Source organism: Aricia agestis, chromosome 1, assembly GCF_905147365.1.
Source record: "Aricia agestis chromosome 1, ilAriAges1.1, whole genome shotgun sequence".
Lineage (NCBI taxonomy): Eukaryota > Metazoa > Arthropoda > Insecta > Lepidoptera > Lycaenidae > Aricia > Aricia agestis.
The window spans coordinates 21,296,615-21,323,561 of NC_056406.1; the positions used below are offsets into that span (position 1 = coordinate 21,296,615).

Here is a 26,947-nt window from a genome sequence, read left to right on the forward strand (position 1 = left end):
TATTGAAGAAGAAGTAGACATAAACCATTTAGGTTTTTTCAAATTGATTCAAAGATTTCAAACTTTTAAAATTGATACAATAAAACAATAATTGTAAATAATAAAATAATTTGTGAAATGAAGTCATTACAGTCATAAAATTAATTATACATAATATTATCACATAAATATATAGTGTAGTAGTATTTATATAAATTGATCATGGATGTCGGTAGTGAAAACATAGATTTTGTTAAACTAATAAATTTAAAAGGCAATGTAGATAATATTACCCCTCACAAAATTGCAGTAGTTGCGTTTATTCGCGAGTATGGGCTCTTGAAAATGGAAGGTATGATAAATGAAATGTTACTCTTATTATACAAGTCCTAGCTTACATTAAGGTGTTTTTAAATATTTCAGCAAAAGACATGACCGATCGTGCCATGGCTCCAAAGTACAGGAAAGATTTTTGTATTCTTGCTTTAAAACTCATTCAAGTAAGTCTACATGCACTGATAAAAATACTTAGTTAATACACAGAAAAATCAAAATGTATAATATCCACAGCCGAATGTATAACCTTCTCCTTGGAAGTTGGTTAAAAAGCACAGGTCTCATTCTTGATTCCTTTTATTTTAATATTTGTTCTAGTGCCCTGATATGGAATTTAAGGAATTGGAATCATTATTAACAGATGGCTGCTACAATTTGCTGGATGTGCATTTGGAAAACTTTTGTGTCCGTCTAAAAAATATTTACTTTAATGGTATTAATGCATTGATGGACTGCGTCACAAGTACAATTGATAAGCTAATGATTCAACAAGTAGAAACTATACCTTGTATTATAACCAAGTCTAGTGTATTAGGTAAGCTTTTATTTTATTCCCTTATTTTAAATATAATGAATAATACTAAAAATAGTATATTATTTAATTTTGAATATCATTACTGTAAAATCACATAAAATTAGCTATAATGTTAGTTTCCATTGCCATTTACCAATAAAATACTCATTAGTATGTTTTCTTGTAGGGTTATATTTAAGGAGAATCCTTTTGTATTTGGATAAGCTCACTTTTGTTCAAGTTGTGTCTCTTTACAAGTCATTTTGTGTATATTACCAGAAGGGAAGACCAGGGCTGATGATGAGGTCATTAAGTAAGGAGGTATGGTGTATAAAATTTTAATGCTTTTCATATTATGAAATTTTATTGTTATAACAATAAAATTTTAGTTTAGAAGTTACTTCTTTTTTTAATGAACAAAATAAATATAAACCTTATTGAAAACAATGTTTTGTTCCTTGAAGTACTGACAGGGGTATAACGTTTTCAGAAACTGAATAATGTGGAATCTCAAACTTCATTTAATGTATCTCAAGTATTGCCTGAAGAATCAAAAACACAGGACCTTGTGTTGAGAATGAATATTGTTGACAGGGATTTGTAAGTAATAAAAATGGTCATATTTTTTAATTTTCTTCATTAGGGGGATATTAGATTATCATTTATATTGGATCCTAGATCATTGAGTCATTTATATTGGATAATGTAATATAGATAAATGATTCATTTCCTCCTTGATCATAGATTTTTGACATTTGCTGAGAGATTGGATCCAATACGGTCATAGAAATAGGTGTTGCCAGTTATTTAATATAAAAAAGAGTTTTTAATTTCTTGTTCGTTAATATGTTTCAAATAATGTAATGTAATTATTTTTCTAATTAAATATTTGGATAATCTTGTTGAAATAACAAAAAACAAGCCATATTAAAAATGACGATGTCTTTTGACAAATCGAATTCTCTGAGATCTAGTAACCCTGACGTCAATACCTGTCAGCGTTAGCGCTCTCCATTGGCTATTGAAACCACATATGACGTAAAATAGGATCAATGAAAAATGATAATGTAATATGCAGATATGATCAAATGATCATATATATTGGATCCTATATATGATCATATAAATGAGCCAATATAAATGATAATGTAATACCCCCCTTATTCTTACAAGTAAACTTGCACTTGTAAAAAAAGTCACAAAAACATTAATAGTGTCCTAGGCCGGTAAAATAGTCAGTACTTAAGATGCGACCGGGTCTCAAGACGACCTCTGTGGCTCAGTGGTGAGCGCGTTGGTAGCTCAAGCCGGGGGTCGCGGGTTCGAATCCCGCCGACGGAACAAAAAAGTTTTCAATGTTCCCGGGTCTGGATGTGTATTATATATGTGTATGATATAATAAAAATCTTAAATATGTGTATAGTATAAAAGTATTAAATATATTTCTATTCATATCATAGATATTATTATTATTATTATTATTAAGACGCGGTTCTACTCTATGATTGGTCCAAATTTTGACAGCCAACCAATCACAGAGCCTGAACCGTGACCGTCTTGAGACCGAGTTGCATTTTGAGTACTGACTATTTATACCGGCATTAATTTGTCTTTTTAGCTTAGAAGAATGCCAGTGGTCTAGAAAACAAGCAGAGCTCTTTACTGCGCAGCAGGCAAATCTGTTGCAAATTAATGAACAGAAAGCTTTACCACCTAAACAGCTACAAAAAACAATAATGCAAATAATTAATGACATACCCGAATATCCTGATATAGTAAGTTAAGAAATATTCAAATAAGTTATTCATAAACAAAACAACAATATCATATCATTTACTGTTTTTGAATAATTTTTAAGGCGCAGCTCAGACGACAGACTATCCGTGACGCATAGTCCGTGGAAATAGAACCTATGCTTGGCAACTCCTAAATGGGGAGGCTTACGCCAAAAGAAGAAGAAGAAGAAGAACGTGCATACGTTCTATTTCCACGGACCAAAAAGTGTGTCACGGATAGTCTGTTGTCTGCGCTGCGCCTAACGCATATTTCCTTGCCTTACATTTCAGCATTTTCTTAGTTTTCTCAACTGCATTCGAATGAAAGAATTTTGTGGGGCTCAAGACTCGCTGTACAACTGCTTCGACCGGGCCGTGTTCAACATATGCGGCACAGGAAATTCCAGTAACGATCGAAATAAAAACTTTCGGTATGCCGCATTGAACAGAGCCGCTATGCACACGCATTTTGGACACATGTAAGAATTATAAGAGTTCTAAATATATGATATTATATTGTAATAATTATTACCAAACTGACTTATTAATACTGACTGAATAATTATTAAAAACTGCTCTACGCAGTTTTCAATTATTAAGTTTTGCCTGACGCCTGATGGGATAAATGTTGTGATGTAGGTCAACGGCGATGGAGGGCGTGCGCGAGGCGTTGGCGACGGCGCAGGAGGCGGCGGACGGGGGCTGCCTGGCGCACGCAGCGGCGTGGGGTGCTCTAGCCGGGGGCCGCGCGCGTCGCGCCGCGCTGCTGGCCCGCGTGCCGCGCCCGCCGCGCGCCGCCGCCGCTGCCGCGCAGCTCATGGCCCAGCATGCCGCTGTCAACGCTGCCAGACCGGCGGAAGTGTTTCAGGTGATCATGAATCGTGACTGCAATTTTTGTAACATAAACCATAAGTAAACGAGATTTTATTATTATTTTCGTTGTAGGCTTGTTTTAATTTCATAATAATTAACTTGAGTTAAACATATATAGTAAAATAAATTAACACTTGAACATCGGCCTTTTACCACTGAATATGTAATTTGATAATGTTTCTCACAGATAATAAACAAGGGAGACTCCATCAACTATCTACATTCGATGACGGACCTGACGATGGCGGGCCTGGCCAACACCGCCGCGCTTTGGGCCCTGTACGGAAAGACTGAAATGGCTTCGTTAAACTGCCAACTTCTTCTTAACCTTAATACGAGTAAGTGAAATTTAAGAGTACTTTTATATCGCCGTATTCTAGAAAAAATAATAATATTTTAGTGAAATAACAAATTAAATTTGTTTAACATGTTGTATGCGACTATATAGTTGATGCCCAACACTTGCTGCGCTAGCGTTGCGCAGGAATTCTTTTATTGCGTGGGAACTGGGAATTGTACATTCTTTAGGAATAAAAAGTACACTATTTTTTAAAAATCGATTATTTCGAAATAATAAATTCTTATTATTAAAAATCGATCGACACACTTTCGCATTTATAATATTAGTGAATCTGTTAAAAATAATAATTTATTATTAAAAGCCAATTAGGTACTAAGTATGGCATCTGATCTGATTACAGAGTGCCGTGTGGGCGGCGGTCAGGCGTGGTCGTGGGGCGGGGCGACGGCGTGCGCACGCGCGGGCGCGGCGTGCGCGGCGCACTGGCGGGGACGCGGCGCGCTGGCGGCCGCGCTCGCGGCCCCCCGCGCCGAGCCCGCCCTGCGCCGCGCCGCCGCCGCACACCACGCCGACGCGGCGTTACGCACCGGTTAGTAAACTAATTATGGTTTTAGAAATCATAATATATGAATGGCAGATAGAGTATTAGTGGTTATAGCTAAGTTTATGTTAACTTAGCTTTATAGTTTTACACTTATTAATGGGAAATAATAAAACGAGCGAATAAAACTTACTTTGCGGCTTATGATGAACATACTGTTTTAATAACATGAGTGGTATGAATTTGAGTAGGCGAAAAATAAACTAAACTAACGAATAATATTGATTTATAATAAAATCCAGAACGAGCTTACAAAAAGTGGATTGTGATTAATCTATTTCAGATATTAAAATTCTATCCGAGCGACTGTATTACTAAGTGAGTGACTGGAAATACATAGCGGGCCACTTCAATATTAAAGATAGATAAAATTTTTCTAAGTGAGGTTATACATTACGAACTACTAAAAAGTTCACTTTGAGCAAACTTTTGTGAGCTGTTTTTTTAATGATTATGGGTTACTGATATTTTATTTGAGGCTTGATATTTTACATTTTGATGAAAACTACAGATTGTTAAATGCACGAAATCTCGAAAGCCAATAACTAACAGAGATAGAAAGGATTTCATACTTTGATTTGATGGTCCTAAAATATGGATTGTTCTATTTGTAGGACAATCTTACAAAAAATCAGCTAGTTAGGGTTCTGTAAGATTAGAGCTTAGAATCATGCCCAACGATTTTGGTGGTGAGATGGGTTGAGGAGGAATGGGTTAAATGAGAAATGATTTTCATCATCGTTTTACTATATCGTCATGTCGAAAGTCTAAGTCTAAGTAACTCCGTGTTGGCCCAATACGACTTTTTTGGGTTAGGTTAGATGGCTAAAGCGGGAGCGTAGCGCAGCGCAGCCATCGTGGTTATTTTTTTTAACCACCCAGAAGTCCGTCGACTCATAATTGAGGCCAGTTTTTTTTGGTATAGTTCGCCATTAAAATTGTTACCCACTTCTTTTTTTACCCCCTTCCCCCCTATACCGTTGGGCATCTTTCGAGATTTTTTACAGATATAATAATTGTTCCTCTTATCCAAATAAAGCTACTCACAAAAAAATTTGCTTGTAAGTAAGTAATAAAAAATAGTAAAGTAATAAAAAAAGTTTGTTCTAGGGATCCCTGATTAATAGTGTTTCATCAAATAGTTATTTCATATTCATTTTTTTTTGTTTTAATGTGAGCTCATTATACACTGCTCATTAGTGTATTTTTCAAAGTGGTTTTTAAATTCGAAACACTTCATTTAAGATAAAATGCCGCTCAGTATAAAAATACATTTGCCAAATATTGAAAAAAAAATGCAGGACATAAAGTTGACACTCAAACAGATATTAGGTCGCTCAAATATTATGAAGCTGTTCATTTAGTATTTTAAGTAACTCAAATAAATAATTTTTAAGTTGCTGTTCTGTTAATTTTCTCGTCACTCACAGCTCAAATAGTAATTCTATAACCCAAAGTTATTAATTTTGACACTTAAAACTGTAATTTACAGTCACTCGATTAAATACTACCCCTTATTAATTACTACAAACTCACTTTAGATAAATATGCTACAAATTACAGGAAAATGGGAGGAAGCCGACCAATGCATTCGTCAGCTGGCGTCGTTTGACCGTTGGGAGAGTCAGCTGCTGCGGGCTGAGATGTACTTCCTCAAAGGGGACGCGACAGACGCTCTGGAGGTTTTACACGACGTGCTCGACTACTGCAACACCGAGGACGACAGCCTCCACTACATGGCGATACGGATCAAGGCCATGATCATGATGTCGGAGGTCCAGCACACGTTCAGCAACATCAGGTCCACGAACATAATGCTCCTCAACGAGGCATTGTCGTTGGCGAAGAAGTACAACCTGCATTACTTGGCGGCGACGGCGGAGATGCACGTCGCTAACGTGCAGCTGCACATGGGCGGCGCGCGGAACTCGCTGCTGCTCGCGCGGAAAGTGCTGCCGGTTATTATGGAGCACGGCAGCGCCTACGATTCCGCGAGAGGTGACAATTTTTGAATTCTTTTATCATCCTGACTTAATGAAGTGATAGAGTACCAGCGTTGCCAGATTTTTTTGCCAGGTCGTGACTTTTGAATTTTTTGAGTGAAAATAGCGGGATTCTTCCGTCAAAAGCGGGACATAGTAAAAAAACGCTTATAATTTAAAGTTTTCGAATTTTTATCTTTTTATTTGACTTCAAATTACGTTTACGTGACAATATAATTATAACAAAAGTAGCCTTAGAAAATCCACACCTCTCTCTCCCACTCTTTCTTTCTTACCATGCTGCTGGTACGTTCGAGTAATCCCTGAAAAGCGGGACTGAGCCTGTCCCGCGCGGGACATTTAATTTTGATTTAAAAATCTGGCAAAACTGGCTTGTACTGTATTAACTTTATCACAATAAAATCAAACTAAAAGACAGCAATGACTTAAAAATTGAGTCATACAAGTATTGTACTTGTCAAAAGCATTTAAAAACATGTCAATTTCTTTAAAAAAAATATATAAAAATAAAACATGATCCAGGTTTAAATTTCACAAAAAATTCATTTTTAGCGCTCCTGTTATATACCAAATGCCGCATCGCAACAGCGCCGCCGGCGGGCGAGGCGCGCGTGCAAGTTCTACAGACATGCTGCAATTCACTTGACATTGTCAAAGAAAACTTTACTAAAATCGGAGCGCAGGCGAGGTTACTTCACACTTGGTATTTACAGGTAATTTTTGTTTGTTACAAAGTTATTTGATTAATAATAATGGTTTTGTTCATGTAAATGTGTTCTACTTTTACCAACGGTTTTCCAGTAAAGCCGTGTAAAAAAAAGTCGAGTAAAGCAGACACAATCGCACCTCTTTCGCGTAGTGCATAGAGCAAAATAATAGTGTACCTATTCTATTTATTTGTAAAACGTATAATTTTACATAGACCGTCAAAATTACTCTTTGTAGAGTGTAGACAGTTAGTAACAAAATATTGTGTAAAGTTATAGTTTTTTTTCAGGCTCAATTATATCACGATATCGGCAATGTGATTTCTCGAAACCAATGTGCGTGGATGTACAGACAAATCGAATCGCAAATTTCTGTTGAATCTTCAAATATGCTACTTGTGATGTATTAATTTTTACGTTAATAAAAATAGAATATTCAATAAATAAAATACGTTTAATTTTGCTTCCCTCTTTAATAAATTTTGTCATTTAACAGAGCTTTTTGAATAATTTCAGACATGGTTTCTCTGATGTCTCTCGTTAACACTTCCGCTACTAGCACCTTCGTGTCACTCTGTATTTCCGATTGTACGTAAGCATTCTCGCCCAGTATGGGGGTATCGTTCCAACAATGCCCCAGTGACGCTTGCGACCTACAAATTCTGGCCAGCTGGAGGAGCAGAGAAGTTATATCGTCTAGTAACGACGGAAAAGCCGTGCATATTCTGACAAGAGATTTGAGCACAGGCTGGAACAGTTCCAGACGCATGTCGCTCGGAAGCACCGATAGAAGTGTAGAAAGCGTATTCACGCACAGCCTCGCTATAGACATAGCCTTGGGCAAGGCATACTGAATAGATAAGTGCGATACTAGATCCACTGCGAATATTTGCTTCTCCAAAGAAGCCTGGCTGAGCAATTCCGGTATAAAATCTAAACAAATATGCATCGACGGTATTCCCTGAACGGTAACAGAGAGCAGCTCCCGAGGATACCCCTGAAAATGAACCAGTTTCGCCAGGGCGGGTTCCGAAATAAATATCTGATGCAAAAATGAACAAATAATGCTTCTCACTTCTCGCAAAGACCACATAAGTTCCGGCTTAGACTGGTCCTCCTCAGTTTCTAGACAAGCTTCCAAAAGAATTTGCAACGCGGCGCTCTCCTGAGCTGCGACGAGCGCATTCTTTAATTCCTCTCTTTCTGCATCGGATGTCAGCTGTCCACTTTTTTCTAGAAGCGGTTTATCTAGCAGGTGACGACTCAATTGACTCCTAGAGGCGGCCAAACTAGCTTCTAGAATTCTGAGAACTATTTTTAGTATAGGGCCGCATCTAAAAACGCGTACGTCGCACCTCAACACCTGCAGTGGATCCACCAAAACATTTTCTTGCGTTACGGTTACGTTCTTTGCATTTCCGTTGTTGATATCGAGCAGAGCATTAATAGTCATGATCCAGAGGCAGCGCGGTAGTACGGTGTTGAGTCGCAGCCAAACTTCGCGGTAGAGCTCCTGTATGTGCCGCGGGACTTGCTCGCCCAGAACGCTCCTGATGTATTTGACGGTCATCTCCGCGAATGGCCATATATCGGTAGGGTTTTTGCTGAGCATAGCCTTCAATACTTTACCAGTTCGATATGGATTTTCTTCGATACATTGAAAAGCTTCGTCTATTGACGTATCGGATAGAACGATGTCCACTCGTTGACGGCAAGAGTCGCCGAACACTTGGTCGTCCATCCAGTCGTCGACGAGCGACAACTGCGGGAAATGCGTCGCCAGAAGACGAAGCAGGGGACTGAAAAGCCCCCCGTAGCTCATTTGATCCTTTTGCGCTTGATGCAAAAGATACTTTATAGGTAACTCGGACAGAAAGGCGGTGGAGTAGCTTTTAATTTTCCTGCCATTAGCGATAAGCGTTGCGGCATTGTTTAATCTTACATCCTCGTAAAGTAGTAGGTAATATATTAGCAGCAATTGAGAAGCCAGTGTCGGCTTCTCGATATTTATTTCGATCGATTCTCCGTCGACATCCATAGGAGTGAATTCTTTATGTTTATTTATGGAGTCAAAATTTACGCCGAAAATGGAATTACGGAAGACGCGTCGGATCTCCTCTTCGGTGATTGGTTGATTGAAATACTCATTTGTTCCCTTGTTATTGGTGACGAGTATGGAGTTGACGTACACCTCGACCAGAGCTGGCATGACAGGATGTAAGGGCGCTATGCAACTGCAGATTTGTCGGTAGATCCAATTTTTAATCGGAACTTTATGTTTAGAAAATGCCCTGGATTTTAGTAACTGATGAATGCAGTGCACAGGGAGGTAGCCGTTTATGTTGCTGTTAAGATTTGCAGTGACGGGGACTTTGACTGCATGAGCGGTGACAACCTGTAAGCAATAACGACGATTTAAAGAACCACTGTTTAAATTATTGTTTATCGAGATTACAAATATAATATGACTGTAAATACCTGTTCCGTAAATATTTCTTGCGTGAAGGCCTGCTTGATGCGCGCCAAACCATTGGGTCGTACGGGGACCCGCATCCCCAGTGTAGCGCAGACCAGCTCACCGACAGCTGCCAACTGACCAGAATGGAAGTGGATGGCGATCAGCAACAGCATCTCCCCGAAGGACGCCGTCACACCGGAGTTACTGTTAAATAAACATACTACTTATATTTTGTTTTCGTTATAAACAGCAATGTGTTAGTCTGTTACCCGTGTATGCTCAAACTACACTTGGATGAAACTCAAACTCAAACTCAAAAATTTTTATTCAGAATAAATTTTTTCAAATATTCTCTGAACGTCGGGGCTACACAGATGCCTACCACCGGTTCGGGAACTAACCCGGCGAGAAGAACCGGCGTAAGAAACTCGCACGGGGCCATCTTTTTCTAAAAAGATGCAAAATTACAAAAAATATATTATTATAAAATAACAGTGTCATTATGACTAAATAAAATACAACGAATGTACAATTATTATACATATTATAATGAAACAGCTCTGCAGGGGGCGACCTTATTCCCATGGTGTACTATCATTCATGAAATCAGTAACTTTATAGTACGCTTTGGTACACAAACGTTCTTTAACAACTTTTTTAAATCTATTAATTGAGAGATTTTGAACGCTTTCTGGGATCTTATTATAAAGGCGTATACATTGACCTTTAAAAGAATTTTTGACTTTAGTAAGTCTAGTCACCGGAATTTCAAGCTTATGTTTATTACGAGTATTTCTCCCATGGGTATCACATTTTTTCGTGAATTGATATATATTCTTTTTAACATATAATACATTTGATAGGACATATTGAGAAGCAACAGTTAAGATTCCAGTTTCCTTAAATTTTTCTCTAAGTGAAGTATTACGGGCCAACTTGTAGATTGCCCGCACAGCTCGCTTCTGCAGCACAAAAATTATATTTATATCTGCAGTATTGCCCCACAGCAAAATGCCGTAGGACATAATACTATGAAAGTAACTAAAATACACTAGACGTGCTGTTGTTTCATCTGAAAATTGTCTAATCTTACTTACTGCATATGCTGCTGAACTGAGTCTGTCGGCCAACCCAGCAATATGAGGGCCCCACTGAAGCTTGGAGTCTAGTGTAATACCTAAAAATACAGCTGTATCCACTAGCTCCATAACATCACCATTTAAAAGCACATTGGTTTCCGTTTGCCTTACATTGGGCAATTTGAATTTAATACATTTTGTTTTTTTACTATTAAGTAAAAGATTATTAACACTAAACCAATGTACAATCTTTGAGAGAGCATTATTTACTTCGTCATAACACGCATTAAGCCGTTTGATATTGAATGTAAGAGATGTATCATCAGCAAATAATACTATCCCATTTTTTGAGTAGTCTACTATCTTTTGTTCAAGGCACACCAATACCACAGCGTAATAAAGATACAGTGGGACAACGCGTTTGAAGTCGCGCGAAATGCCGCTTTTGTGTAGGTATTCCGTATTCGTCATTGCTGCAGGGTTGTCACAATAATGTGACAACCCTGCAGCAATGACGAATACGGACGGTGGCCGGTTTCATTGAAACCAGGCCAGCTATGCAGAAGTAATTTTATAGTGCCCAAGTGTGTGCGCAGTACACAAGAGCACTCTCTATTCCTTTTACTCTCATAACCCAGTGGAACGGAAGACCGACACGACCGGCGAGAGATCAAGCGCAGGACCGACTTTTAACATGCCCATCCGACGCATGGATCATCTTGTCAGACAATCAGGTGATCAGCCTAACCAAACTTGGAAATAACATGTTTCCAACCCGGGAATCGAACCCACGACCTCCAAGTCAAGAGCCGCGCTCTATACCACTGAGGCGTTAGTAGAGTACTAGGAATAAAACAAATATATGTATATAGAAGTATTAGTGAAGAGTTTTATTTTAAAAACGCCAAATACAAAAGCTCAGTGTTCGCATGATATATTATACCAATTGCTGTAAGTATATCGGATATATATCATGAATATAATATATCAATTTATATTTATGCTTGGTATAATATACCAAAATTGATATTTATATTTAAAAATGTTTTAAATGTAAAAAATCTTACATCAAGACGTCATAGTCTAAATACACAAGTTCTTAACTGTTATTTTCCCGAGAGCTTCACAAGCCTAGGTCATCAAACTTACAATTAAATTCACGCAAACCACTTAAAACAATCAAATTAAAAAGCGTCAACCCAGGCTGACGTGTCCCAAGCGTCTGTGTGGCGGCTTGGGCTCGCTGCCGCCATGTTTAAAAATGCTAACAATTTTTACAAGTAAACTATTATCAAATGATATTAATACATAAAAAATTGAATTATACCTTTCAAAATATGCCTCCTCCTTAACAAGCCATTGCACCCATTCAATTGCTTTCTTTTCATGGTCTGGTGCAGCTGCAAAAAGTAATAACAATGTTAATAATACACACAGCAAATACATACTCCTCTTTATAGTATATTTTGACTTACTCATAAGTGATGGACAAGCAAGTATCATACACAGACTGAGAGATACGAATCTCACACCAGCTGGTGTAGGTGGAGGCTTCTGAGTAACAAGCCTAAGAAGACCAGAAACTTCATCATCTTGGAACTTGATGCCTGCAATGCCTCTGAATGCACAATACAGCCTAAGTAATGCAGAGGCGTCGACTCCTGCTGTAGACTCTTTAAGCCTACTCAAAAGTTCTTGGCGCAACTTCAGTAAGGCTGCATGTCCATCTCCTTTTCCTCTTTTATGAGAGTTTCGTAAAAAGGTAGCGAACCATGACCTTATGCCCTGGTCAGAGCCCAGTAACAAACTGGATATGAAAAATACCTAAAAGAGTTCATAAATAAGTTTTTAATGTAAGACATTCTTGTGTATTGATGTGCAATTTTGTTTAAAAATAGGTTACCAAATCATCTTGATGATGTGTTAAAGTAAGGTTGATGACTAGAGAGGGCAAATGGGAGGCTGACACGGCCTTTGCCCTCACTGAAGCAGATATGTAAGGGCAAGCAGCACAAAGTGTCATTAAAGTTTTTGCCCGAATACCACCTTCCTCACTCCTTTCAGCATTAAGAACAAGAGACTCTGCCACTGAAAATGATTATTATTTAATTATACAATCTATTCAATATAAAACTATAGCTCAAAAGCTATGGTCTTTATTGTATGATATGTAAAAGTTGGGTATAGGTAAACCAAAGTTTATGCATTACATATTTTGTCATATAGAATAATATATAATAATATTATATACTTTATTTAAAATCCATCCTTTCTTCGTTAAATTATATTAATAACCTTTCATAAAATAATGTTACAACAAACCTTCTTGTAAAGTATCCGGCATATTGGCTACAACCCAGGAAATTATAACTGGGCCTTTATTTACATGTAAAAGTACTTCCACAATATCACATATATTAAGCAAGTTCGGAAGTTCTGCAAGGGTTATACAAATCACATCTGTTATCTCCTCTAAATATACATCATTATCAAACAATTCTGATGGTTTGACTGGACTGTCGGCATTTGTAGTTTTATTTTGATTATACTCAGTAAGTTGAGCTTGCATTTGCAACAGTTCTGATAATACCAAACGGACACGTCTCGCTGAATCGGATTGTTCAAAATCATTAGCTATTCCATTTACAACATTCTGGATTAAAAACGATTCAGTACATTGTGATCCACTCTTCTGGCTGAAATCGTAGGAAATAAATTTTAAAATACTTGAACAAGACAAAAATATAGAATATCATAAAATAATATCCAACCGCATCTGCTGTTCTTTCTTCAAATCAACTTCTAGAGCATGGAATTCAATTGACAATAAAGATACTATAAAGTTCACTAGGTCTATTCCAGACAATAACGTAAGAATATCTTTTTTTGCTTCCGCACAGTATCCAGTAATGTCTAAAGGAGCTATTAGAGCCATTCGAACGAGACAAGGTATAATTGGCCGTATTTCATCCGAAGAGCATCTTGTGAGAGTTTCAATATCCACATCTTTTAATGCCTTAAAGACGTGAGGCTGAACCGGCTTCATAAACACGTAATCCATGTTAATTAGTCTTGAATCTATAGAAGAAATATCTTAAAATTATGAGACCAGTTATTTTGCTGCGCTCATATTTATCTCTTTAAGAAAAGCGAAATTATAGAAAAAAATGTTGATTTTGTTCTAAAAAGCAAACAATCGCTGTTGTACGCTAATCAGGATGTCACTTGATGAATGATGTGTCAAATTGACAGCTGTCATTTGTCAAGTGACAACTGTTCATAGACAATTTATTAGCATGGGCTCTGAGTAAAAACCGCATCGATAATCGGACACGTCCGAAAGCAACAACAACGCAGATTTTTTTCGCAATATAGGTACCTCAAATTACCGTGGGAGAGCCATGCTTCGGCACGAATGGGCCGGCTCGGGCTCACAGAAAACCGGCGTGAAACAGTGCCTGCGCTGTGTTTCGCCAAGTAAGTGACTTTACCGGAGGCCCAATCCGTTACCCTATTCCCTTCCCTACCCTCCCCTCCTCTATTACCCTATTCCCTCTTAAAAGGCCGGCAACGCACTTGCAGCTCTTCTGATGTTGCGAGTGTTCATGGGCGACGGAAGTTGCTTTCCATCAGGTGATTCGTTTGCTCGTTTGCTCCTTTTTTATATAAAAAAAAATTTACACTGTACATTGTAAAATAATTACGGTACAATTACACTTTAAATACACGTATATCACAATTCACACGTATAAAATAATACAGTCTTGTAAGAATGTGATGTCATGAACTCATGACTCATGTGTCTTGTACTTGTATGAATTTTTCAAAGAGAGTTCAGGGCCGGCCGCGGGCCGACTTGGAGTACTCGGGGTGGCTGCTTGGGAGTTGGGGATGCTGTCGTCCATTGTACTGAGTCTCCGAGTTGGTTGTGATGCGCATCGTACTCATGCGCATCGCGAACCCAGAAAGGATGGCTCAAATAAGGCCAAAAGGAGCCTCAGTTGGGCCTGGAAGGTAATAAAACCTTCCCCCAAGACGAGCCTGCTATAGTCCACATAGCAGGCGACTGTCGACGGAGTCGTGGATGTAATGTAATGGCTCCCGTGGCTCCGTCATGGTGGCTGTGGAGGAGTATCGCTAAGTTTTTAGTGGGTAGAGGCTGCGTTACTACCATATTCTAATAAGACGCAGCGAGTCCCACATATCCGCGGTAGGGTGGTGCCCCATCCCCCGCAGGATGCGGAACGGCATTTCCGCATCCTGCAACTTTTTAGGAAAGGATATGGGGCTAGGGTGAACTGAGCGGTCGCTCAAGGCGCCAACTACCAGAGGACGCCTTAAAGGTCAAGGTCAACTCAACGTTGATAAAATTCAAGCTAGCAAGAAGGCGCCATAAATTATAATCCAATTTTGCTTCATCTTAAAACTTGCCTCGGGCCGACTGACCACTGATCAAGTTTTTAGATCGGTGTGCACTACGTCTTGTTACACGCACACATACAAAAAAATACACACTTCGTCCTGTGAGTGTGAGTAGACATGACTCACGTCTCACACTCACAGGACGAAGGTTCTTTAAATTCCAAAGAAATGGTTCTTTAAATCCCAATGACTATTCCAACAACTTACCAAATTATGCGTGTCGGACTTAAGGCGCTGTGGTTGTTGCAGCTACGTAAAATGGGTTTTTTAAAACACGTTTTTAGTAAAGGAAATGTCATTATTTAAGTATAAAATAAGTACCGTTTTAAAATTGAGAAAATTTCCTATACGCAAAGGTACACAATTTGAAAAATTCTGCTCGATAGAAAAAAATCTCAAAGATGACTGTTATAACGCTGTTTTTCATAATTAAATCATTTTATGGCTAAATTACACACTTTCTAGAAAAAACATAAAATGTAGTAGGTACATGTGTCGTAACCTAACGTAAACGATTTGATATATTTGATTTGTGTAATACTAAAAACAGAAAGTTTCTACTCCTATTTTCTATTATCAAGGCACGCGGCGAGTGCGTAACAGCCACTGTAGAAGGCGCGCTGATATGAATGTTATTTTAATGTCCTTAACGTCGATATTCGTACTGACAGACATCGACCTGCTTATTTTAGGGACTACTGGGCCTTAATTGCAATTTTTTGCCACATTCGATCTATATAGGTACCTACTTGAATGACATTGGGCATGGCAGGCTGTGTGTAGGTAAATAAAAAAGCTTTAAAGCAGCAGTCGCTCAACTCACAACTGGTACTTCCTACTCCTAATATTTTCTTCTGATTAATTTCGTGCGGGTTCCAAGAAGACAGCTTTACGATGTCCCTCGGGCTCCCTGAGATCATTTCAAAGGTGTTTCATGGTTGGACACCTTCGTCGATCCTGGCGACATGGGAGATACAGCTGTGGTGGGAATGTGTGGTGGTCCAAAGCCTGTTAAAAGCAGTCGCTCAAAGGTCTTAAGGTACATATAATATCACAACTGATTGCTAAATGGTAATAATAATGTTACGAATAGAGTACGCCTTAGTGGCAGCGGAAGTGGGTGCAACCTCACTCCAGATTGGTTTTACGTCACCCCGTTTCTTCCATGTGATGATGTGCCGAAGTTCATCATCTCTTTCTTGAGCCTTTCTCATTGCGTCATTCTTCAAGTGCCCCAAATTACTTGTTCTCTTTGTTTCTCCGCTCCGTGCCTGGGAGGCAACAGTTACCGGGGCTTTCTCCGCGTCATCAAGTACTCGCCCTTTAGTCCTGGATTCTATTCGTTTCCCCTTATCCTGGGCACGGGACGAAACTGCTTGCTTCCTCAGCTCCTCTATTTGTTCCTCGACTCTTTCCATCCTTGCCATGTGGGTCACCTTCTGCGGGCAGTTGAGCTGAAGATGGCCCCTCTCACCACACTTGTAGCACATGGCTTCAAAACTTCTCTTCGTGGGAGCCTTGACCTCCTTAACTTCCTCAGAGACCTCGTGGACCTTATGGGTCTGTCGTATGTCACGGCGAACAGCCTCGACCTCCAAAACATGCGCCAATGCTTCTTTTAGCGAGGTGTGGTGACGTAGCCTTACTGCAGCTCTGACCTCCAGTTCCCTGATTCCGTCGACAAATGCTTGAACAATATGCGTGTCGACCATCTTGGTGTCGGCTCCTGGGTATGCCTTCCTGACGAGGTTTTCAATTTCCAACGCCCATTGTTGAAGCCCTTCTTCTGAGCGTTGGACTCTGTCACGCAGTTGGGCACGGAACACGTGCTCCAGGTGTCGCGCCCCGTATCTGGATTCCAGTGCCTCCATCAGGTCTTGGAACCTTTTTCCTGTATGTGCTTCCAGGACCGACAAGGCTTGCCCTCTGAGCGCGACAGTGAGAGCGGTAAAGCATTGCTTCTCCGTCCATCGGTTTGCGGTAGCAACAGTCTGAAATTGCCGACGATAAGCGTTCCAAGAAGTAGTGCCGTCATACGGCGGCACCTTTACTCTTGGCCCTTGCGCCACACCAGTGGGTCCACTAGACACCGCAACTCCCGTAGTTTCAAGGCGCACTACTCTCTTCTGTAGTTCAGTGAATCCGGTTTTCAAATTTTCCACAACCGACTCTAACCCAGTAACTCTTTCTTTAATTACGTCGACATCTTTACGAAGCTTAGTCACCGTGTTACTGACATCCTTTATAGCCAGAAGCGCTTTTTCTTGAAGGTCTTTTTGTTGCTCTTGTGATTCTCGAATCGCTCTGATTTCAGCCTTTTGAAACTCTTGCAAGGCGCCGAGCTTGCGGTCGTGTGACTCCTGCAATGCGCCGAGCTTGCGGTCTTGTGACTCCTGCAATGCGCCGAGCTTGCGGTCTTGTGACTCTTGCAAAGCCTGAATTAATCCAATTAGGCTTTCTAATTGAAGTGCCACTTGAGGGGGCGCAGAAGCTACGGGCGAGTCAAGGTGGGTAGAGCCCGTGGTCGGGGCTTGAGCAGGCGGGCCCCGATGGGCGGGGCCAGTGGGTGTGGCCACGCCCAGAGTGGGCGGAGCCTGAGGGGCGTGGCCAGTGGGCGTGTCCCGGTGGGCGGAGCCAGTGGGCGTGGCTTCGTCCAAAGTGGGCGAAGCCTGGTGGGCGTGGTCAGTGGGCGGAGCCAGGTGGGCGGGGCCAGTGAGTGGGACCTGTCCCTTAGTGGGCGGAACTTGGTCCCTAGTGGGTGTGGCCTCCGCAACTCCCCTCTCGGAGTCAATGGCAGCAGCTCGCTGCGCCCTTGTCCTGACACTCCCCTTGAAGTCCTCTCTCGGAGTCAATGGCATCTCCAAATCGCACTTCTGACACCAGTTGTTACGTGCTAGGGTTCGAGGATTTGGAGAGACAGACCTGGTGACTCTCTTGAAGACTTTATTCACTAAGTCTAGGTCACACAAGCACACACTAGGTCACAACACTTAGCACTTAGTCCAAACACTAATCACTAGGTCCAATCACTAAGCACTATCACTGTCCTAGGTCGTAGCCAAGTCGCAGGTTTCACTGGTTCACTCACTATTGATCACTTGTTGTCACTGTGAAATCGCCTTGATGATCGCTCAGATCGAACTGAATTGCCGGGCTTCCCCTGTGGTTTTTTATATGGCGAGACGAATTCCAGAAAGTTCCTGATTCACGTAAACAAGTAAACAAGTGGAACTTTCTAGGAGGCTCGAGCATGTACCACCTAGCGCCATCTAGTTTTGAGTAGGGGATTTATGTGTAGTGTGTCCCCTGATCAGTTTCGCTGGTTTGCCGCTAGATGGCACTACATGTCCGTATACCGTGTACCGAAAAACAATATAGACTCGTAGCGTTCGATGCTACTGATAAGACCCTACTACGATGGCCTACCGTCGAGTCTCGATACCAATGATCAAAGCTGATATAAACTGTTAACTGCGTGACAATTATTAATTGCGATGTTGACAAGGTAAATGTCAAAGATTAGGAGATTTTTGAAATAAAATAAAGATATAACGGTAAAAATAAAAATTTTGAAAATTTTAGCTTTACTTACTTATAGTTTTTTGTCAAGTCGTTTTTTTTTTAATTTCTAAATATTTGTATACCAATTACAATCGATAAAATATGCTATTCATAACAATTTTTCTTATGAAATCACTTTTACTCATTTATTATTATTTTAACATAGCGATCAATGATCGCTGCGTTGAGCGTGAGCGTCGTAGCCCACTGTCATTACTCATTTTTAACCGACTTCCAAAAAGGAGGAGGTTATAATAATAATATGTTCGTCTATTCTCTATATAATATATTTTTTTGTATGTTCAACCATAACTTCGCCGTTTGTGGACCAATTTTCATAATTATTTTGTTGTTGTATAAGATTGAATCCGAATTTGGTACCATATTCATAAAAGTGGTGATCTGATGATGGAATCCATGAGAAATCGAGGGGACTCTTTTGAAATTTGTATGGAAACATAATATAAGTACTGATTTTAAGGCAAATGCTACCAAAAAGTAATATTTCGCACCACCCTGGTTTCGAAGGTACCTAACAGAACTTTTGAATCCTTATAGGTTCGGGGGTTTTGGCGTTGTCTTAACAACTGAAAGCATAAGCCAATATATTATATCAATTTGATTAATCATCATCATCACAACTATAATTATTGTACCATGGGCCATCACGTCATTATGACCCAATTATTGGTATTTTTCGTGATATTTTGCATCGAAGCTGATGTTTTTGATGATTATTTCGCTGTTTGTGGACCGATTTTCAAAATTCTTGCGTTGCTGTATAGGATATAATCTAAATTTACGAAAGTGGTGATCTGATGATAGGTTCTATGAACAGTAGAGGTAAATCCTAGAAATTTATTAAAACACACATGGTGGTTAAGATGTTGTTTCTAGCAACTTAAACATAATACATATGTTACAAATAAGTGTCATACGAAGGTGTCTCTTGATTCAAAGGCACTGCGGGGCTAAAATGGTCACATTTAGCAATTCCTCTCAATCAATTCAGCAAATGAATTGTCAAAACTGTCAAACTGACAAATGTCAAATCAGTACAAAAATACAGAAATGAATTGCAAGCAGAGTTGCATTTTGAGATTTTAGAAAAATGAATCATATTATGATTCATATCATGATTCTTCAAAGCGACCATTTTAGCCCCGCTGAACTCATGAATAGTAGGTACGGGAGCCCTAGAACAAGTTTTTTTTTATTACTATCAAGCAAATTTTTTGTGAGTAGCTTCATTTTGATAAGACGAACAACATTTTAATCAGCGAAAATTTTTGAAAGTGGTAGCTAACACAAATAGAAAGGATTTCATACTTTAACTTGATGGTCCTAATATATGGATTGTTCTATTTAGGACAATGTTACTCTTAAATTATATAACTATTAACCTATCAATATACAAAAAAACAGCTTGTTAGGGTTCCGTTGTAGGGTTAATGGTCCACTGTGAGTGCGGCAGTTAATCCTGTTATAAGTATTTTAATTTTTAATGAATACAAAAAAATGGCTAGAGACAGACTTTTTCTTTTGTGTTTGGGAGTAATATTTCTTGAATTTCGACAACTGTTATTATTCGAAAAATTTACAATTTGTTATTACTGTATTAAAACGTTCTTAAGTTATTACGTGATTAAATCTACAAAAGTCAAAAGGAATAAAATTTTCTGTAAAAAATCTTTAAACAAGATTGAATTTATAGAACCGAACAAAATTGTTTTCATAGCACGATCTTTGAGATACTTTATCTCACGAGTTTCCCCATACAAAAGTGAAAATAATTTTTGCTCTTCAGCACTGCTACTTTCACAGTGAGCTCTCTACAAGGAACACGTACACCCTGAAGTATTATCACTTATTTTTGTTACACCCTGTATAGTAGATGTTTAACCCTAATAGATAAAGAACAGTAAGTACCTGAAGTATTTCTATTATAGGACAACAAGACTACAAAAGGTAAAGTAGCTGTATGTTTCTCATTAAATTTTTAACGACACACTCGGCGTAGCGCCGCCGTCCGCCGCCCGCCATCCGCCATCCGCCCGTCGTCCGCCGTCCGCCGCCCGCCCAGTGTGACTCGTGACCTGTGACCTGCATTCTGACGGAGAGATAACGAAATTATAATAGTTCCGATTCAACTGCCAGACTGTGAATCGTTTAAACATATAGTGAGCGAAATTCAATTTCAGTTGCTATTTCTCGTAAGCACTAACACGCTAAAATGGAATTTAATTCAAGAAAAAATAATATTGTGCAAGATCCTTTATTGAATAGTGTGGGGGGGGGGAAGGGGCTTATTTTTCTTTGGATTCTCTTTCTATGAATAAACAAGTTACGAAATTTTATTATATAAATTAACACTAACCCCATTGTATGATAATATAACTAAGTACGGAACCTAGACAGCTCAGTGGGGTTAACAGACCTTGACCAATAACACCACCAAGCCAATGCCACAACATCTAAAGGCCTTAAGTGCAGCATCATATCTGAAGAAATCCGAAAATGTCGGATCTGCTGGCTATACTGGGACCACACACGACCCTTCAGTGCGGCAAGCATTATAAAATAGTGATTAATTATAGTTTTCAATATGACGTGGGTATCATAATAGTATTATATAATATATAGTAATAGTATAATAATGTATAATTTAAAAGGTTCAAGACGTGATGGACTTAGAGTAGATTAAGAGAAAGTGTAATCTTGGTACGCGATAAAATTATGTAAATGAAACAAACAAAGAATATGGGCGACTGGCCCATAGAGGACCCTAATTATTGTAATAAAAAAAAAGTTACGAAATCGCTAAAACCGTCGTAAATAACATAAAACTTAAATTATTTCTATTAAATTCAACAACCCCGATAGATGAAAACCATCATAATTATTATGCCCATTCCCGAAATGCTAAATCCAATGGCTAAATCGCTCAAAACCAAATTTCACTAAAATCAGTCCAGGAAGAGGAAACAGAAAGACATCCCAACTCACGTTCTTTTCACATATTACCAACAACACATCTCAACTCAAACCTCTTTAATTGAAGATTGAGTTGAGATGTGCGTACCTTTTCGAGTATACCATAAACACCGTAGGCGTTTTGCTTTTAAAATGTCAGTACCTACCAAAATATGGACGCGAGTGACTGCAGATTATATGTTCTTTAGATCCTTTAGAACAAGACTGCAGTTGAAGACTGAGTTATGAACTCACAATTTTTTTTGGGTTAATACACAAATGCTTTACAGCGACCAATAATAATAATTAACATTTTTCAGTTATTATTAAATCTTCTCGTATCGTAGGTCCTATCGTATAATTTATTATAAAATACACAACATTATTACTTAATAAAATTTATTTGCATAATGCATACTATTTTTTCATAAGCATTGATTTAGTCGAAGGCCTAAGTTGACAAAATTGATATTGTTCGCAATTTTTGTGGATTCGTGACGGTAGAAATTTTTGAGTTTTAATAAGTAATTACATTTCGCATAATTAGAAATAACCTTATTTTATTTTAACAAAAGTCTGCTAACGAAATCGTTTCAATATTTGTCCGAAAATATGATTATCATTCTTGACACGAAAGTAAAGCAGATCTACCTACGGACGGCTGTAGAATGGGAACTAAATCGATGTAATGAAACAGCTCGAAGAGATTTGGGGCGGCAAAGTAAGCAGGGCAGGCAGGGCGGGCGGGCGGCTGTGCGGAGGGCGGGCGGGCGGCGAGCGCGGCTGTGCGGAGGGCGGCCGCGCGGCAGTCGCGCGCGAGCACGTGCGCACGCCGCCTTGCGCGCCGCTCCCGACCGCCCGCGTCCTTACACCCCGTTTCGCTCAATATACCCTTTATTACTTAGTATTTTCTGTGCTCCTTAACTTTTATTTTTAAACCAGCCGCCGGTACCTTCCTAGACGTGGACGTTCATATAAATATCGATTCATATCGTGATATGCGAGTGGATGCGTCGATAGTATGACAGTAGCCCTTTTCAGAGATTACATCCTTTGGTATGTTGATGATCTGCATCATTTCGGCGGGAATAGGTGCTCGATCTGTTAAGATAGTATGATCAGGTAAAATAGGGAAAAACAATATCTTAGTTGCCTAGGTGAAAACAACGAGTGCGTCAGGTATTCGACATTCATTTATTCTATTGCACCATTCTCGCTGTTAGGTTAACGTTGTTTCCAGTTTCTGAATGTAACTTGGATATTATTTGTACAGAACTAGTAAAAATATGTGTCTTCAAATACGAGCAATACAAACTAAAGTCAATGAAATATTCATTATCCGAAACAGATATCGCAAACGTACTTTGATAATATAATTTATTATATCTTTGTATCTCCGAACAACGAATCATATTATCATCCTCGGTATATAATATGTATTAATATTAGATCTAGCTGATACGACTACAATTTATGACAATATGTAGGTACCTACTCGTATTTACAAGTGGTGTAACTTATAAGGTAAAATATTGTGCCCACATCTATACTAATATTATAAAGAGGTAAACTTTGTTTGTTTGTTTGTTTGTTTAATTGTAATGAATAGGCTCAAAAACTACTGGACCGATTTTAAAAATTCTTTCACCATTCGAAAGCTACATTATTTACGAGTAACATAGGCTACTTTTTATTTTGGAAAATATAGGGTTCCGTAAGATATTTCAGTTTTTCGGAAACAACCAGAAAATTTACTTATTTTACGTAATTTTGATCCTTTTTTTCTGATTCTGTGTGTTAACATGCAAATATAAAAATTTGTCCAACGATCAAGGATATTTTTTGAAAATCTGCTGTCAAAAATTGCCATCAGATTCTGATAGACCTATAATTATTAATTACTAGATGTCCCGCGCGGCTTCGCCCGCGTAAGTTAGGGATTTTACGAAAACCGTACATTTTTCCATAAAAAATAGCTAATGTCCCTAGTCCCTTCACTTGGTCTACTCTATATCTGTGCCAAATATTGCCATAAAAATTGATCCAGTGGTTCGTAATTTCTAATATTTCCCCCGTTTCTCCCACATTTTCCTGAGTTTCTTCGGTCGTATTAGTCTTAGCGTGATAATATATGGCCTATAGTCTTACTCGATTACCGTTATCTGAAAATACACTATCAAAGTACATAATAAAAAAATCCCAAAACATTTTAAATAAATGTTTATCTTGAAGAAAAATTGTATCGTTCTATTTCGACCATTTTTAGGGTTCCGTAGTCAACAAGGAACCCTTATAGTTTCGGTCAGTCCATCCGTCTGTCAGTCCGTCTGTCCGTCCGTCTGTCTAGGTCTGTCCGTGGTTTTGCTCAGAGACTATAGGTCCTACAATACAACATCAAGCGCGGATGATTATTTTTTTTCGAGTCCACCCCATTATGTGGGGTGTCGTTGGATAGGTTTTTAAAAATATTATGAGTATTCATAGATCATTTTATGATTTAGGGATCTGTTTGTGAAATATTCAGTTTTAAAGTGGAAAAAATCGTTAGAGTCTAGTGTCCCCCCTTCTACTAGCTAAACGGTTGCTTCTAGAAATGTAAAAAAAAATCCGGGAGTAGGAAATATGCTGAATTTAAAAGAAAAACTATCACGGCTAAGAAGACTTCATAAGTTTTTGAGTTGAGTCAATCAACTAAAAAAATGTATTCGGCGAAGTATATCTAAGGAACTTTTTGTTCAAATTCCTTTGAACGTAACTGAGATGATGTTGTTAGTAGTGTAAAACACGTTATAAATGTACATTCTTTGACCATACAAAAACTACCAAAAACTAGTGGTACTATATTGCGCGTGGCCCGATACGCACTTGGCCGGTTTTTCTAATCTCTTCTGGATAATAATTTTATTTAGAAGTCGGTTAAAAAAATTGTACTCGTAATGACTAATGATGGCCGCAACTCCGGTGGGCGGTGCCCCAACATTCGTTTATTGCACCGGAACCGTACACTTTTCCGGGATAAAAAGGATTCTAATATTATATGTCCCTTTCCGGGATTCAAAGTATCTCCATACCAAATTTCAACAAAATCGGTTCAGTGGTTTGGGCGTGAAGAGGTAACAGACAGACAGACACAATTATAAAATATATAAGAAGCGAAAATTAAATTAATTTTATGCTGCCAGTATTTTATGAAAAAGCAGCTGAAAGTTGCAGCCTTCGTTTTTTTAAAATAAAATAAGGGGGCAAACGAGCAAACGGGTCAACTGATGGAAAGCAATTTCTATCGCCCATGGTCACTCGCAATATCAGAAGAGCTGCAGGTGTGTTGCCGGCCTTTTAAGAGGGAATAGGGGAGGTTAAGAAAGGGAATAGGGAAGGGAGGGAAGGGAATAGGGAATTGGGCCTCCGGTAAACTCACTCACTCGGCGAAACACAGCGCAAGCTGTTTCACGCCGGTTTTCTGTGAGCCCGTGGTATTTCACCGGCCGAGCTGGCCCATTCGTGCCGAAGCATGGCTCTACCACGTATGAACCTTCGTGCTTGCACCTCCTCAGTTTTTGAACCACAATCGAACATCAAAAATATAGTCTTAACCACGATGCAATGCACTATAAACTCGTTACATAGTACTATAATATAATATACGGCTATAAGAGTACTAAGTACTAACACCTATAACAAACAGTATTCTACTTATTTTACAGGCGTTAGTATTTTTGTACCGTTTAGTGACATACGTCCATATAAATGTTATAAAAGTGTAGAGGTAAAACCTGATAATGTATCAAATAAGTAAAGTAAACAAGTATTCTATATGTATGTGTATATAATTATCATTTGCTTTTCCAATGTTGCCAGTTAAAATAAAAAGTTTGAGTGTTGAAGGTAGGCTAGGTTATATTTAATGTTGTAGAGTAGGTTATTGGACTTCAATTTGTTGTGCATACATCATACCTATAAAACAAACACGTCTATTATATAGTAATTGTACTTATTTCAAATCCTAACTAAATATACGAAAATTAAAGTGTAGATTTTTGTCATGAAAAGTTTACGAGCTGCTGGGATAACTGAAAGTTATTATGAATATTTTACAATTTTAGGCAAAAATAAGTTACGATGACTTATTTTTTATAAGGTCTACTTGTCTTGCGAGTAACGTCACGACTCACGAGATTATAACGCGAGAAGTAAAAATGTGAAGCAAATATAGTGTGTCCTTTTGTAAGATTTTTCACAGTCAGCATACGTGTCACGTTAGTCACGACGATTGTCAATATTGAAATGAATGTATTGTGGCGATGTGACGATGTGACGGTCTCGGACGGTGTCGGCCGGGCCGGGCTAATGAGCAGACATCGGCACAACACAATGTTTCAGCGTGTAATTTATTCATTACACAGGCGTCCTCGATTAGACCGGCCGCAGTGGAAATTCTCCGCTGAATGTTTTCTCGAGAACCATGGCGTTGTGTCCCATTGATGCTGTTTCACACATGACTGAATAGGTTATTAAATATCGTTAGCGTTTAAGCACTCGACGGTAGTAGACGCAGCATATCACGATTGGACGATAATTATAATAATCATTATGATTTTCATCAGCGATGTAGGTACAATATTCGTAACCCCGAAATTCCTATCTCGATTATAATGATGTTTGTGGTGACCGAAGTGAAAGCTTACAATAATTATTTGTAACACCAGCCAGCCAACAGTGCAAAGTGTACATTGAAAAGAATAGTGGAAATTAACAAGTGAGAAAATGGAAATAATTTAGAGCAATGGAGAAATCTGATCCAGAGCAGTCTTTAAAATGCTCGTGCTGGGTCTGCCTGCTGCCGCCGTGGCGGTTCTCCGACCAGTCCGACGAGAAGCTGTACCTGGCGTACTCGACGCAACAGCGGCAGCGCGCCGTGCTGCGGCTGCTCGGTGTCGGCGTCCTGCTGCAGATATTCGCAGCCCTCGTGCCCGGGGAGCGCGATCTGCTCTTCGCCTACACCTCCGTCGCCGTCGGCCTGATGGTCAATCTGCTGCTGGCCGTGGTTTACGCTCTGATCAGGAGGGCACGCCTGGCCCTGAATCACATCGCGTGGGTGGCGCTCTGGGCCCAGCTGCTCGTGAGCGCGTCCCGTCGGCTCGGGGACTCGTACAACGAGCTGCTGGGATGGGCCGTCGTCCTGCAATATTGTACCCTCGCGACTCTGCCGTTCCACTGTATGACGCTAATTTTCTACAGCTCCGTTTCCTTCGTTGCGTACCTGCTCGTGCAATACTACAACGCCGTGACGACGGAAAGCAAGCTGGCTGATGACTTTTACTTGCAGGTAAAATTATACGATTCGAGATCATTTCGATTTCCCATT

At 39.3% G+C, this 26,947-nt stretch overlaps 3 protein-coding genes across 4 annotated transcripts in view; 2 read left to right on the forward strand and 1 right to left on the reverse strand.

The window, feature by feature from the left end:
• Positions 1 to 168: 168 nt before the first annotated feature.
• On the forward strand, positions 169 to 7,533 carry LOC121732828 (anaphase-promoting complex subunit 5). Its single transcript, XM_042122828.1, has 13 exons — positions 169 to 331; positions 403 to 479; positions 634 to 850; positions 1,017 to 1,150; positions 1,320 to 1,429; positions 2,448 to 2,604; positions 2,896 to 3,083; positions 3,244 to 3,472; positions 3,665 to 3,815; positions 4,179 to 4,367; positions 5,943 to 6,377; positions 6,935 to 7,095; positions 7,380 to 7,533. Exons 1-13 carry the CDS (start codon positions 202 to 204, stop codon positions 7,497 to 7,499), a joined length of 2,298 nt encoding a protein of 765 aa, XP_041978762.1. The 5' UTR covers positions 169 to 201; the 3' UTR covers positions 7,500 to 7,533.
• Positions 7,534 to 7,546: 13 nt separating this feature from the next.
• On the reverse strand, positions 7,547 to 13,838 carry LOC121725316 (integrator complex subunit 2). Its single transcript, XM_042112209.1, has 7 exons — positions 13,398 to 13,838; positions 12,949 to 13,322; positions 12,530 to 12,714; positions 12,102 to 12,450; positions 11,954 to 12,026; positions 9,568 to 9,751; positions 7,547 to 9,484 (listed from the first exon to the last, which is right to left on the reverse strand). The coding sequence occupies exons 1-7, from the start codon at positions 13,685 to 13,687 to the stop codon at positions 7,562 to 7,564; spliced, it is 3,378 nt and encodes a 1,125-aa protein (XP_041968143.1). The 5' UTR covers positions 13,688 to 13,838; the 3' UTR covers positions 7,547 to 7,561.
• An 8,575-nt stretch (positions 13,839 to 22,413) lies between these two features.
• LOC121729059 (adenylate cyclase type 3) overlaps positions 22,414 to 26,947 on the forward strand; it is a 37,326-nt gene continuing 32,792 nt past the window's right edge. The window contains exons 1-2 of one of the 2 annotated variants that reach the window (XM_042117450.1): positions 22,414 to 22,704; positions 26,187 to 26,908. In XM_042117450.1, the coding sequence (XP_041973384.1) occupies positions 26,366 to 26,908 (543 nt within the window). In that variant the 5' untranslated portion in view covers positions 22,414 to 22,704; positions 26,187 to 26,365. The remainder of the gene's footprint in view (positions 22,705 to 26,186; positions 26,909 to 26,947) is intronic. The other variant, XM_042117457.1, reaches the window with a different exon arrangement.